At 50.9% G+C, this 13,159-nt stretch overlaps 1 protein-coding gene across 3 annotated transcripts; it reads left to right on the forward strand.

Annotated features, from left to right (window-relative positions):
• The first annotated feature begins 627 nt into the window (after positions 1-627).
• On the forward strand, positions 628-8,443 carry LOC113021315 (uncharacterized). 3 transcript variants are annotated; one of them, XM_026165916.1, is made up of 2 exons: positions 628-2,154; positions 8,401-8,443. In XM_026165916.1, the coding sequence occupies exon 1, from the start codon at positions 878-880 to the stop codon at positions 1,811-1,813; it is 936 nt and encodes a 311-aa protein (XP_026021701.1). In that variant the 5' UTR covers positions 628-877; the 3' UTR covers positions 1,814-2,154; positions 8,401-8,443. The 3 variants fall into 3 exon arrangements, with proteins under 3 accessions (XP_026021701.1, XP_026021698.1, XP_026021700.1); XM_026165913.1 differs by lacking the exon at positions 8,401-8,443 and adding an exon at positions 2,235-4,542; XM_026165915.1 differs by lacking the exon at positions 8,401-8,443 and having other exon boundaries at positions 628-1,910; positions 1,984-4,542.
• Positions 8,444-13,159: the final 4,716 nt, after the last annotated feature.

Consider the following 13,159-nt stretch of genomic DNA (forward strand, 5'->3'; position numbering starts at 1 on the left):
GCTGCACTGTCGAGCCTAGGCGGAGTAGTCGAACGCAGATTCACTGAGCGCTCAACACAGACAGCATCGTCAGAAGGAAAGTTGATGAAATAAATTAAAAATTTTGTATTGTTCGATACATATGTGTACCGAACCGAAAGCACCATATCGAACGGTTCAATATCGATACGAATATCGTTGCACCCCTAATATATATATATATATATTGTTACGAACTTGTATGTCCATGTGTTTGTTTGTGCAGGTGTTGTGTTTTTTTCTATGTTAATTTAGCTGTGCCAGGGCCCTGTTCCGATTGGTGCGTGGATATACTGCCCCGGCGTGATTGGATCCAGCTGGAGGACCCGCCCATTAAAAGGAGGCTGGAGTGCTACAGCGGGAGAGGTCCTCGCGTTTCCCCTCATCACCCAGCAGTAGTCCTGTGGTAGCCGCTGGCTGCAGTATACGCTTGAAAGTTGTGGAAGTGGAGTGGGTAGGGGTGAGCTGCCGTTTCTTTTGATCACCCGTTTTCTCCTGTTTTGAGTTAGTTAAGGAGGTCAGACTCTGTCTTTATTTTTGACTTTGTTTTGGTAAGGTCAGGGGTGCGGGATTTGTGTAGGTTTGTTTTGTTTATTGTTTTGGCCTTGGCTCACCCTGAAGTGTTGACACTCCCGTTTTGGTTCTCTTTATTCACATTGTACATAAATCACCTCACATCTAACGGATTTGTTTCGTGGGTCTTGGGGGGAAGCGAGTGCCTCGCTCATGTTATGGCCTGGCCCTAGACGGGTCGTAACATGAATTGGGGGCTCGTCCTCTGCCTTTTTCTGTGGGTTTTCGCGTGTGTTTGGTCTGTTGGCGGTTTTCTTGGGTGTGGGGGTGGTAGGTGTGTGGAACTATGGAGTTTTCTTTGGATGATTTTGTTACTTCGCCTTCATGGGATAAAATAGTGAAGTGCAGGAAAGCGGATTTGCTTATTATTGCTAGTTGTTATGATATTCAAGTGTCCTATGGTGACCGCAAAGTGGAGGTTAGGGACGCTTTGTGTGCAGAGCTGGTGGAGCGAGGCATCCTTCCTGCCCCGAAGGCAGCTGTAGAGCAGCCTGATGGCGGGGGTGTGAAGGTGGCTCCGGAGGCTGAGCCGGGGCCGGATGCCAAAGGGCCTGTTAACGTGCTACCAGCCGAGGCGGACTCTGATTCAGCCGAGGCGGGCTCTGATGCAGCCGAGGCGGACTCTGATGCTGCTGGGGCAAATATTGAAGCAGCTGGGTCTGGTACGGCCGGGGAACCCCTGGCGGGGCGGTCTACGGAAGATCTCCGTTTGACCCTCCGTATAAGGGAGGTGGAAACCCGTGCTAAAGAGCTTGAGGTACAAGCAATGCACCTCCGTGTCAGAGCTTTGGAGCTGGAGCGAAAGCCCTCCACATCTGCCTCTAGTCATCCTAGTACGTCCACCGCTGTCCCAACAGGTTTTGACATCACTAGGCACGTTAAACTGGTTCCTCCGTTTCGTGAGGCCGAAGTGGATTCCTATTTTAACGCTTTTGAGCGTATAGCGGCCGCGTTAAGCTGGCCGAAGGAATTTTGGCCGCTGCTGTTGCAATGCAAACTGGTTGGCAAAGCCCAGGAGGTGTGTACCAGTTTATCAATTGAAGATAGCCTGGATTATGACATCATGAAGAAGACTGTGTTGCAGGCATATGAGCTCGTCCCAGAAGCCTACCGTCAAAGATTTAGGAAGTGTGAAAAAACCGCCAATCAGACATTTGTGGAGTTTGGGTCATGGTCTGGTTGGGCACCTGCAGGTCTCAGACAGCGGCTCCTCCTCCTTTAGGCGGAGTCCGGTTGCCCCTCCCTGTGAGCAATCGTGCCAGCGGTATATCAGACCTGCGCTCTCAACCATTCATCGCCTGAGTATCTGCTATCCCCATGTTAGTTCAGTGGAGCATCATAAACCTTGTCCTGACGCCGTGTGATGACTCACCTGTTTTTTCTTGTCCTCAGAGATAGCACCCGGAGTGGAGATCTCGTTCCCCTCGCTCCCGTCCTCCTGGACCTGGGCCGCCTGCTGCTTACACAACGTGACCTGCCGGCCCACCGCTCACCTGCCTGCCTCCCCACGCCTCGACCGCTTCCGGGCTTTCCGCTCCACCTGTCCCCTCCATCTGAAACCAAGTAAGGCAATTCAATTCAACTGTGGAGGATTGTTGGTTGTCTGCTGGATCCCCTCTGATCGTGATCTCCTCTTATTCCAGTGCCCCCGGTCCCTACCTAGTCCTGTTTCTACCTCCCCGCTGCCCCCGCTGTTCAGCCGTCTCCTAGAGGTGTCTAGGTCGCCCTCATTATTCACCGACGAATCCTACGCACCACTAGTGTGGTGGCGTCGCTTTGTTTTTTACCTTTGTTTACCTGTGGGCGGAAATAAATCATTTGTTCTCTGTCACCTCGCTTCCGGGTTGGTTTCTGCACCTGTGTCCATCCCTGTTCCCTCGTGCCGCTGGGCCGTGACAGTTTGCCCGTGAAAAGAGTCGCTTGTTTGAACGATAGTTGCAGGCCAGTAAAGTAAAGGATCTCGAGGGGCTGAAAGAGCTTCTTTTGTTAGAGGAATTCAAAAAATGTTTGCCGGACCAAGTAGTCATTTATCTGAATGAGCAAAAGGTGACCTCACTTGCTAAAGCGGCAGTGATGGCTGATGAGTTTACTCTCACCCACAAAACTATATTTTCGGCCGCTGTCTCACAGAATATCAGGGTGGGACAGGAAAGGAAAATAAAGTCCCCAAAGATAGGACTGAAAGATAGACAGGAGGATGGTGTTAATCGCGACTGTTTTTATTGTCGCGAACCCGGACATCTGATCGCTGGCTGTCCTGCACTCCGGAGGAAAGAGCAGCGCAAAGGCTCTAAAAATCCAGCAGGCGTAGGTCTCATCAAAGTTGTCCCTTTGCCTAAATCGCATTCCACTCTCACCCGTGATTTGCACCATGCGGATGTGGAAATAGAGCCACGTTTTGAACCATTTATCACGAAAGGCTTTGTTTCTGTGACGGGAGAAGAGAGGGATAAAGTGCCTGTTACTATTCTTCGGGACACAGGTGCGCATCAGTCGTTTATGTTGGATAGTGTACTGCCATTGTCAGATAAAACTGCTTGTGATTCAGATGTGTTGGTTTGGGGAATTAAGATGAGCGTTCTTCGGGCGCCGTTACACAAGGTGCATTTGCATTCGCCCGTGAAACCGGGGCATGTTAAAGTTGCGGTGAGTTCCCAGTTGCCTATTAAAGGGGTTTCATTTATTCTGGGAAATGACTTGGCTGGTGGAACAGTTTTTCCACCGCCTGAAGTGGTGGAAATGCCTGTTCCTTCTGTTACTGATGCTGCCACCCCTTTATCAAGCGTGTTTCCTGTTTGTGCTATTACTCGTGCCCAATCGCGCAAATTTGATGATGTTGTGGATGTTGCTGACATGTTTAGGGCGACGTTAGACGAAAGAAAATCTCCCAGCCGTGAGAGTGGCAGAATAGGAAGCGGAAATGATGTAACAAAACTGATGCCAGAGCTGGATGAGAAATTGAATAGGGATGCATTGACAACCGCTCAGCAGAATGACTCATCACTGGCTCCCTGTTTTCTATCTGCAGCTAAGAGTGCAGGAAGTGAATCTCCCACTTCTTATTTTGTGCAAGATGGAGTTCTTATGAGGAGGTGGTCCTCTGACCGGTGTGGTTTGCCTGGTGCTACGCAGGTGGTGGTGCCGAAGCCACATCGAGGGCAGGTGCTTAGCTTAGCGCATGATGCCAGCATGGCTGGACATCTTGGGGTGAACAAAACTTATCATCGGGTGTTGCGCAACTTCTTTTGGCCAGGGTTGAAAGCTGATGTGGTGGCATATTGCCGTACCTGTAGCACATGTCAGATGGCGGGGAAACCTAACAGACCCATCCCACCTGCTCCGTTACATCCTATTCCAGTAATAGGTGAGCCGTTTGAAAAAGTAATATTGGATTGTGTGGGTCCCCTGCCAAAAACTAAATCCGGACACCAATACATACTTACAATAATGTGTTCAGCAACAAGGTTTCCGGAGGCAATTCCGCTACGCACGCTGAAAGCAAAACCGGTGATAAAAGCACAAACTTAAGTTTTTCTCTACTTTCGGGCTTCCAAAGGTTATTCAAACAGACCAAGGAACGAATTTCACCTCAAAAGTGTTTGCACAGGTTGTGGAGGAGTTGCACATAAAACATGTAAAATCCAGTCCATACCACCCAGAAAGTCAAGGTGCTCTGGAGAGATTCCATCAAACCCTCAAAGCTATGCTGCGCAAGTTCTGCGCAGAGTCGGATAGAGAATGGGATGAGGGTCTGCCGTTATTGTTGTTTGCCGTCAGAGAAACCACTCAGGAATCCTTGGGATTCAGTCCGATGGATCTGGTGTTTGGACACGTGGTCCGCGGTCCCCTCCGCCTTCTGAAGGAGAAGTGGTTGTCAGAAACTTCTGAAACCCAGCATAATGTTCTGGATTATGTTAGCGGACTTCGGGAAAAGCTTCACCTTGCATGTCAGTTAGCTCGAGAAAATCTGTCACATACACAGGCAAAAATGAAAGCTCGTTATGATAAAAAGGCTGTTCGTAGAAGTTTTCAGCCGGGAGAGAAAGTGTTGGTGTTGCTGCCTGTGGTAGGGTCCAGTTTAGTAGCTCAGTTCGCTGGCCCATATGTGGTGGAACAGAAACTCAGTGATAACAATTATGTGATTCAGACCCCAGACCGCCGGAGAAAGTCTAGAGTCTGTCATATTAATATGTTAAAATCGTATCACTCGAGGAGCCCTTTGGGTGCGCCATTTCCAGTGTGCGCCGCTAGTGCTGTTTCTCCTTATGAACCCTCTGATGACGGACTGCTCCAGAAAAGTGAAGCGCTGGGTAGCGGCCGGTTGAAAAATTCGGAGATCCTAAATGATTTAGAGACATATTTAGCCCACCTATCTGAGCCCGCTCGAGCTGACATCACTGATCTGATAGAGGATAATTTATCACTTTTTTCTGATCATCCTCATCAAACTGCAGTCCTGTACCACGACATTGACGTGGAAGGACATAAACTGATTAGGCAGCATGCTTACCGAGTGAACCCAGTGAAAAGAGCGATAATGCAGAAGGAAGTTGACTATCTCTTAGAACACGGTTTAGCCTTTCCGAGCGCCAGCGCATGGAGTTCACCGTGTGTGCTAGTACCAAAACCTGACAACACTCTTCGGTTTTGTAATGATTACAGGAAAGTTAACGCTGTTACCAAACCTGATTCATTTCCTCTTCCTAGAATGGAGGATTGTATTGATAGTGGGATCGGCATCTTTTGTAACCAAACTTGATCTGTTAAAAGGTTACTGGCAAGTACCTTTAACTCCCAGAGCCTCTGAAATATCTGCTTTTGTCACGCTAGATCATTTTCTCCAGTACACGGTTATGCCGTTTGGGTTGCGTAATGCACCCGCTACTTTCCAGCGCCTTATGGCCAAAGTACTGGCAGGCGTGAATAACTGCGATGCCTACTTGGATGATGTTGTCATTTACTCATCCACCTGGTCTGACCACTTACAAACACTCTCCCTCGTTTTCAGCCGTTTTCAGAAAGCCTCGCTTACGCTAAACCTAGCCAAATGTGAATTTGGCAGAGCCACCATCACATATCTGGGAAAACAGGTGGGTCAGGGACAGATACTGCCGGTGACCGCGAAAATACAGGCGATCGTTGAGTTTCCAGTCCCACAAACGAGAAGGGCGCTGCGCCGATTTCTAGGAATGTGTGGTTATTACAGAGGTTTTTGTAAGAACTTTGCCACTGTTGTCGTTCCTCTCACCGATTTGATCAGTCCGGTGAAGCCTTTTGTGTGGACGCCTGTTTGTCAGACTGCTTTCGAGTCTGCGAAAGCATTACTGTGCAGTTCCCCTGTTCTTACGGCACCAAATTTCATGTCCCCTTTCAAGCTCGAGGTTGACGCTAGTGCGGCTGGTGCAGGAGCTGTCCTTATGCAGGAGGACCATTGCGGCGTGGATCGCCCAATTTGTTACTTCTCAAAAAAATTCAACAAACATCAGATGAACTACAGTACTATTGAAAAAGAAGCCCTTGCCTTGTTGTTAGCCCTACAGCATTTCGAGGTGTATATCGGATCCAGCTCTATCCCTGTTCAAGTGTTCACTGACCATAACCCATTGGTATTTCTCTCCCAGATGCAAAACTCAAATCAGAGACTTATGTGTTGGTCCCTTCTTTTGCAAGGCTTCAACCTGCAGATCAAGCATAAGAAGGGGACGGAAAATGTCATCGCGGACGCCCTGTCGAGAGCGATTTTGTAGTTCAGGAATTAAACAATAGGAGGATTGTTTAATTCTTATGGAAGGGAGTGTTACGAACTTGTATGTCCATGTGTTTGTTTGTGCAGGTGTTGTGTTTTTTTCTATGTTAATTTAGCTGTGCCAGGGCCCTGTTCCGATTGGTGCGTGGATATACTGCCCCGGCGTGATTGGATCCAGCTGGAGGACCCGCCCATTAAAAGGAGGCTGGAGTGCTACAGCGGGAGAGGTCCTCGCGTTTCCCCTCATCACCCAGCAGTAGTCCTGTGGTAGCCGCTGGCTGCAGTATACGCTTGAAAGTTGTGGAAGTGGAGTGGGTAGGGGTGAGCTGCCGTTTCTTTTGATCACCCGTTTTCTCCTGTAATGTCATCGATTCACGTAATGTCTCTGTAACTAAAAACGCTGGGTCAGGGGACCCAGGACCATGACATGCACAACAAGCTTTGCCAGTCCAGATTATCAATATTCAGGAATAGGAACAGAAAGGCAATTTAATGACTAAATAACCACTGAAATGACCACTAGAATGATCAAAATGTATATTTCACTGTGTGTGCTTCTGTGTGCATCCTGATTAGCAGCAGGATGTACTAACCACAGTAGAGGGTGTTACGGCCCTAGCAGAGCCTCTCTCTCTCCTGAGGGTGCCTGTGTGGGCGTGTCCCACTACCTCCTGCCTGAGGTGCCACCTTTCCCTCCTGTACAGCTGACTCCCATCAGCAATTAAAGGTATTTAAGCCCAGAGCAGGGTGAGCTCTGCGCCAGAGTGCCATTTTGTGTGGGTACAGCTAGTGAGCTGAGTGTTTGCGGTGGTTTCCAGCTAGTGAGCTGTGTATTGTGGTTTCCAGCTAGTGAGCTGTGTATTGTGGTTTCCAGCTAGTGAGCTGTGTATTGTGATTTCCAGCTAGTGAGCTGCACTTTCCTTTTGACTTTTTGCTTTATTTGACCAACGCCTGAGTTTTGTTTCTTTTATGGTGATAGCGGCTTGTCCGTCTCTTTTAGTTGAATTACTTCAATAAAACTTTTATTTAACTGTTTCGCCTCCTTGATTCCTTTTTCTGACCCGGTCACTTTTGTTACTTCCCCCTCATCGCCTAGAGCCCCCCAGGGGAACGTAACAAGTGGGGGCTCGTCCGGGATTCGAACCCGGGACCTCTCGCACCCCAAGCGAGAATCATACGCCTAGACCAAATTTTTTTGTAGGCACACTTTCTACACCTGGTGCACGGGGCTGCTGTTCCAATCCTGGAGGTGCGCCTTTGCTCCTTCTCATTTTGTTGGTGGGATATGGGTCACACTCTGGTTCAAACTGCTGTATCTTGAGATAAATGGGAGAACTGGCTGAGAATCGCGGACAAGGCCGTCTTGCAATTGTTGAGGTCACCAGCATGTGCCCCAGCTCCTCCAGGATCACTCTTCATTTACAGATTGTAGAGGACGCCCCAACATTAGTGATGTTGATTCCTACAAAGGCATTGTATCCCAAGACATCCAGGAAATTGGAGAAAAAAAAAACAAGCTGCCATCAGTTACTTTTCCTTCAACAACTTGAGGTGCCAACATCCTCTCTAAGTTATTCAAACTGTATTTGTGCCCACGGTGTCATGGTCCTGGGTCGTGCGACCCAGTGTTTTGTGTTTAGCCTATTTTGATGTTTATTGTTTGTTTAGGAGAGGAGCTGAACAGGCTCTGCCGCATTATGGATCGCATCATCGGATGCACGGATCCAAGAGTGGTTTCCACGGGATTGGCGGCCGTGGACGCCATTTTGTTGCGGGAGCCACGGTTGCGACAGCTCCCCCGCCTCATCGAGGCGTTTGACTCCCTGGGCCCCCTTAAGGAGGAGCTTCGTGCCCGTGCGCTGGCCCAGAGGGTCCTGAATGCTGCCTCAGCACCCACACCTCCACCCCGTAAACGGGTGTCGTCGCCGCTGCCTCATGAGCCAGAGGCTGTGGGAGGTGGAACGCTGAGGCCCACTTCCACTCAACCATCGCCTCACCGTGGATCGGCTTCCTCGTTTCCGCCACAGTCAAGCTGCACTGACCAGCACACGGAGGCGATGGAGGCCATAGATTTTGGGGACGATGAGCATCAGCAGGTGTTACGGGCTTATCGGGAGGAGGAGCTCCGTTGGAAGCCTTGGCTCATTCCCGAGGAGGAGCTCCCACCTGTCGCCCTGCTTCGGGCCGGCCGCTCGCCTTCACCCCCTCGCGAGGACTTCTCGTCTCCGGCCGCTTTTCTGGCGAGGATGTGGGCAGGGGAAGAGGACCCAATCCCGACAGTTAACGCTGCTGCGCTCGCGGCCGCTCCCAGGAGGAAGCGGCGTCGGCGTCGCTCTACACAGCACTCAGAGGTCAGTGATAATGTTCTGCTGCCACTGAAACGCCCTGGATGTAATGAGGGCGAGCGGCTTGGAAAGACAATTAAGGTCTCGGAGATGGAGACTCAATTTACCTGTAATGTTAACTCCGTCACCCCCCCATGCACCTCATCGCGGTCTGTTTTCTCGGGGGCCAGTGAAGAAGCTGCCTTTTCCATGCCTCTGACTGCTAATGTCGAGGGTGTTAATCTTGTGCCCACGTTGTGTTTTGACAAAAAAGCTAAAATTTCTGATGTTGGGCACGCTATTCTTGGGGAAGACACACTGCCAGCACCAAACTGTGAAACCGACACTGCCAAACCGGCCATAGACTGTCCAGTCCTGGGAATTAAACCAAGTGATGTACTGTTAAACCCTGGTATTATGTATGAGCAGGCTGAGGGGGGGCATTAGTGAAACAGAATGTGCTAATGATTCTGCACACCCAGAACATCCATCTTCCGCTGAGAGGGCTTCTTTTAAGACCGCTACGGCATCTGGGGCCTTATTTAAGACCGTGTCTCAGCCCCTGCTGTCCGTTAACTACAAATTAAGTGAGAAAGCTTCTGATCTGACCAGTAGTAAGACTGTATTGCCTTTGGCTAGCACCCCCCTTTCCGAGTCTGTTTTCCTTGTTCCCAAGTCAAATAACAAATGTTCTGTTTGTATAACTAGGCCAGCGAGAGAAGAAATGTCCAGTGTTGCTCATGAAAATGTCTGTTATGATCCTGTGCTGATCGGTCCCCATGTTGCTCACCCTGCTGATGGTTTGACCAGAGTGAGTGCTTTGGAGCCCGACATCAGCGACTGCTTTTCTACACCAGTCCATCGGCACGGGACGATTACTATGGGTCTGCCAGGGTTCCCTATGTCCGTGGATGACATTGCAACTTCCGCTAATACAAAACTGAAGGACTGTTTAAGTTATGCTCCCGCTTTATCCAATGACAAGGCTGAATTTTGTGTTTCCAAGACTGTCGGGGGCGAGCGCCATGCTAGTCATTACAAACCAGCTAGCCCTTTAACTGCACCCCTGGGCCAGGACCTTTTGACGGCAGTTAATGAACTGGCCGATCTAAAGACGATTCAGCCGGATTGCTCAGAGCCAGTCCACTATGTTTTCTGTGCAAAGTCAAGTCCATGCGCATTCCACTCACTAGCCTTCTACAGCCAATTAGTGTGTGTGGCTGAACCCCTGCTTAACTCAGTCTCGCCAACGGGGGGCTTAGATCCCAATAAGCGTAGTTATTTCCCATGTGACTGCCAAATTATTGTGTTAAAATCATCTGCACATAATCCTGGTTGTTTATGTGGGTTCATGACTCAAGTCTTGGCCTTAAGAATCATGCTTCCGGGACAATATAACCTTCGCTTATGTCACTGAGCCAACTTATTTCAGGTCTGAAATGTTGTTTGAATCGTGCTCCAAGACAGAAGGTGTGTTTAGCTCCCCAAGAAGGGCAACTAAGGACAAGCTGGACTGTGTCAAGGACTTAGAGACTTTAAGGTTTTTGTCTGTCATTGCTCCTCTGCTTACACCTGCCAAAGTCAATGTCCGGAACTTTGTGCTCACTCCCAGGGTGGCTGTGGCGTTCCCTGACCTCTCACCTGCGTCTGATCTCCAGGTAGAGGCAGTGGTCACCCAGCCAGCACCTGAGCTAGTTCCCACCACCAGGGTCAGGGCAGCCGTAGGTCAGCCATATCCTGCACCTGCATCTACACCTCAGGTGGGAATGGTTGCCGTCCGGTTTGTTCCTACACCCAGGTTGGTTCCCAAGGTTATGCCAGTCAGCACACAGCTGAGCTCCACACCCAGCCTAGGCACTCGGGTGGGAGCGGTTGTCGCTCTGCAGGCGCCTGCTGCTGGATGCCCGGGTGCGCCTATCCGGCACCCTGCAGCATCCACGCCACTTCATGCCATGTCAGCTGGAGGGCCCGAGGAGCCCGTCCGGCCTCATGCCACGTCAGCTGGAGGGCCCAAGGAGCCCGTCCGGCCTCATGCCACGTCAACTGGAGGGCACGAGGAGCCCGTCCAGCAGCCTTCCTCGTCTGCTGGTGGTTCAGGAGAACCACTCCGGCCTCATTCCACGTCAGCTGGAGGGCCCGAGGAGCCCGTCCGGCCTCATGCCACGTCAGCTGGAGGGCCCGAGGAGCCCATCCAGCCACCATCTGCTTCTGCTCTGCCTGGTCCAGCCTCGGCTTCTGCTTCTGCTTCGCCTGGTCCGGCTTCAGCCTGTGCTTCACCTGGTCCAGCTTCGGCCTCAGCCCCTGCTTCGCCGTCGCCTGGTCCAGCCTCTGCCTCAGCTCCTGCTTCGCCGTCGCCTGGTCCAGCCTCAGCTCCTGCTTCGCCCTCCCCCGGTCCAGCCTCAGCCTCGGCTCCTGCTTCGCCGTTGCCTGGTCCAGCCTCAGCCTCGGCTCCTGCTTCGCCGTCGCCTGGCCCCGCTTCTGCCTCCGCTCCTGCTTCGCCGTCGTCTGGTCCAGCTTCTGTCTCGGCTTCGCCCTCGCCTGGTCTAGCTTCAGCCTCTGCTTCTGTGTCGGCCTCGCCTGGTGCTGCAGCTGTGTTGCCGCCGCCCCTCGGAATCGCCGGCCACTTTCCGGGCCGTCAGCTGGACATCATTGCCATCGGGGGCGGCCTCCTGAACTGCACCGCCACTGCCTCCCGCATGGACGGCCTCCTGATGGGAGATGGCGTGGCCTGTTGAGTTGCCAACCTCCGGGTCGGCCGCCTGTACTGCTAAACCGTGACCTGTGGTGCCCTCGACCACCGGGTCGGCCCCCTGAACTCCTGAACTGTGGGCTGTTGTGTTGCCGCCCTCCAGGCCGACCCCCTGAACTATGTTTGGACTATTGTCAGGTGCTCCAGTGTTTTCTGTTGGCTGTTTTTTGTTTCCTGTTCTGGGCCCTCCGTCCTGGTCCCCCGCCGCCCGCCCGGGCTCGGTGGTCTGTTTTTTTGTTTGGGGCTGTCTGGAGCCAGCCCTTGGAGGGGGGGTGGTGTCATGGTCCTGGGTCGTGCGACCCAGTGTTTTGTGTTTAGCCTATTTTGATGTTTATTGTTTGTTTAGGTTCGTTAAGTTATTCCAGCTCATTTGTAATTATATGACCCTTGTATTAAGCCTCCCTTGCCCTTCATGTGTTTATGTCTGTGTGTCTTGTGTTGTCAAGTTCATGCTGTCGCTTCTGTCATCTTCCCCTGTACTCCGTCTCCCTGGTTCGTGCGTCTACCTGTCATGAGTCATGTCTGCGTGGTTATGTTTAGTTCATGTCATGTCTAATCTCCATGTTTCCTGTTTTACTTTGAAAGTCTGTATTCAATGTCAGTGTATTTAGTTTCACCTCTCCTGTCCTGTCGTTAGGTTCATGTGTGTCAGCTGTCCTCCCATGTGTGGCCACTTCCCCTGATCATCCTTCATGTGTATTTAGTCTCGGTGTTTCATACAGTCTGTGTCGCGTCGTCTGTGTTCCCACCCTCCGTGTTTCCATGCCCGGTCTGTTGTATTCTAAGTCATAGCCTTACCATAGTTTATTCCCAGTTTAGGTTTCTGTTTAGTTATTGCTCTTGTGCTGCCCTTATTCTTGTTTGCTTCTTTTGTATTCATCAGCCACAATAAAAGGCTCGCTTTTGGTTTAAGTTCACTCCCGTATCACTTGTGTCTGCACCTGAGTCCTCCACGCACTCTCCACACGGTTTGCCACAGCGGACTGTGACACACTGTAGTCCAGGATTGCTTCTTGCTTCCAGGCTTCCTCTATTCCCCATCACTGAGTGCTAGTTCCCTGCGTGTTGTGTCAAAAAAAGAACATTCCTCCGTTGCTTTGGCATGTGGGATATCGCCGTGGTAGTTTTGGTGAAGCCAAGGACAGACAACAAAATCTTCCTCTGTTGCAACTGGAGGAGCTGGGGAGGGAGCTCTGGGTTGTGTCCCCTGTGCCAGTTTTCATCTGAGGAGTTCCTCTGCCCAGATGACCAAAGTAAAGATGTTGTCCTTGGGGCTCCTCTGTCAGTTGGAGTCTGAAGCCCTTGCCCTTTTTTACTTCCTGAGAACTCTCAGTGTTGTCATCCAACATGCTATGTATTGCTTTATTCTGGTGTAGGCTCACATCTCTACTTTATTTATAATCCTCCAATCCTCACACCTTTGCCTCTTCTGCAGGTTTGTAAGGGTGCACAGCAGCTAAAAGGTCTCCTTTGTTATAAAAAAGTCAAAAGTAGATCTCAGGCTGCTAATGCAGGAAACTGCATACAGGGTGAGCCCTGGTTTGATACAAGTGGGCACTGGATTGTAGAGCGGTCTCTCTTCAGTAGTGGGACCTACATGGTTTTCCTTTCATGAGGGATCCACTCAATCGCTGGCTCCTTGGTCTCAGAAAATGCTCCTACATTCTTATCCATCAGCTGCTCGGCCATCAGGGCGATCGTGGCTCAAGAGTTGGGAGTTTGCCTTGTAATCGGAAGGTTGCCGGTTCG

This window comes from Astatotilapia calliptera, chromosome 4 (assembly GCF_900246225.1).
Source record: "Astatotilapia calliptera chromosome 4, fAstCal1.2, whole genome shotgun sequence".
Taxonomy (NCBI): Eukaryota; Metazoa; Chordata; class Actinopteri; order Cichliformes; family Cichlidae; genus Astatotilapia; species Astatotilapia calliptera.

What these genes read in the sequence shown, in the direction of transcription:
- LOC113021315 (XM_026165913.1), top strand. Translation starts at nt 2,665, where the DNA reads ATGGCTGATGAGTTTACTCTCACCCACAAAACTATATTTTCGGCCGCT.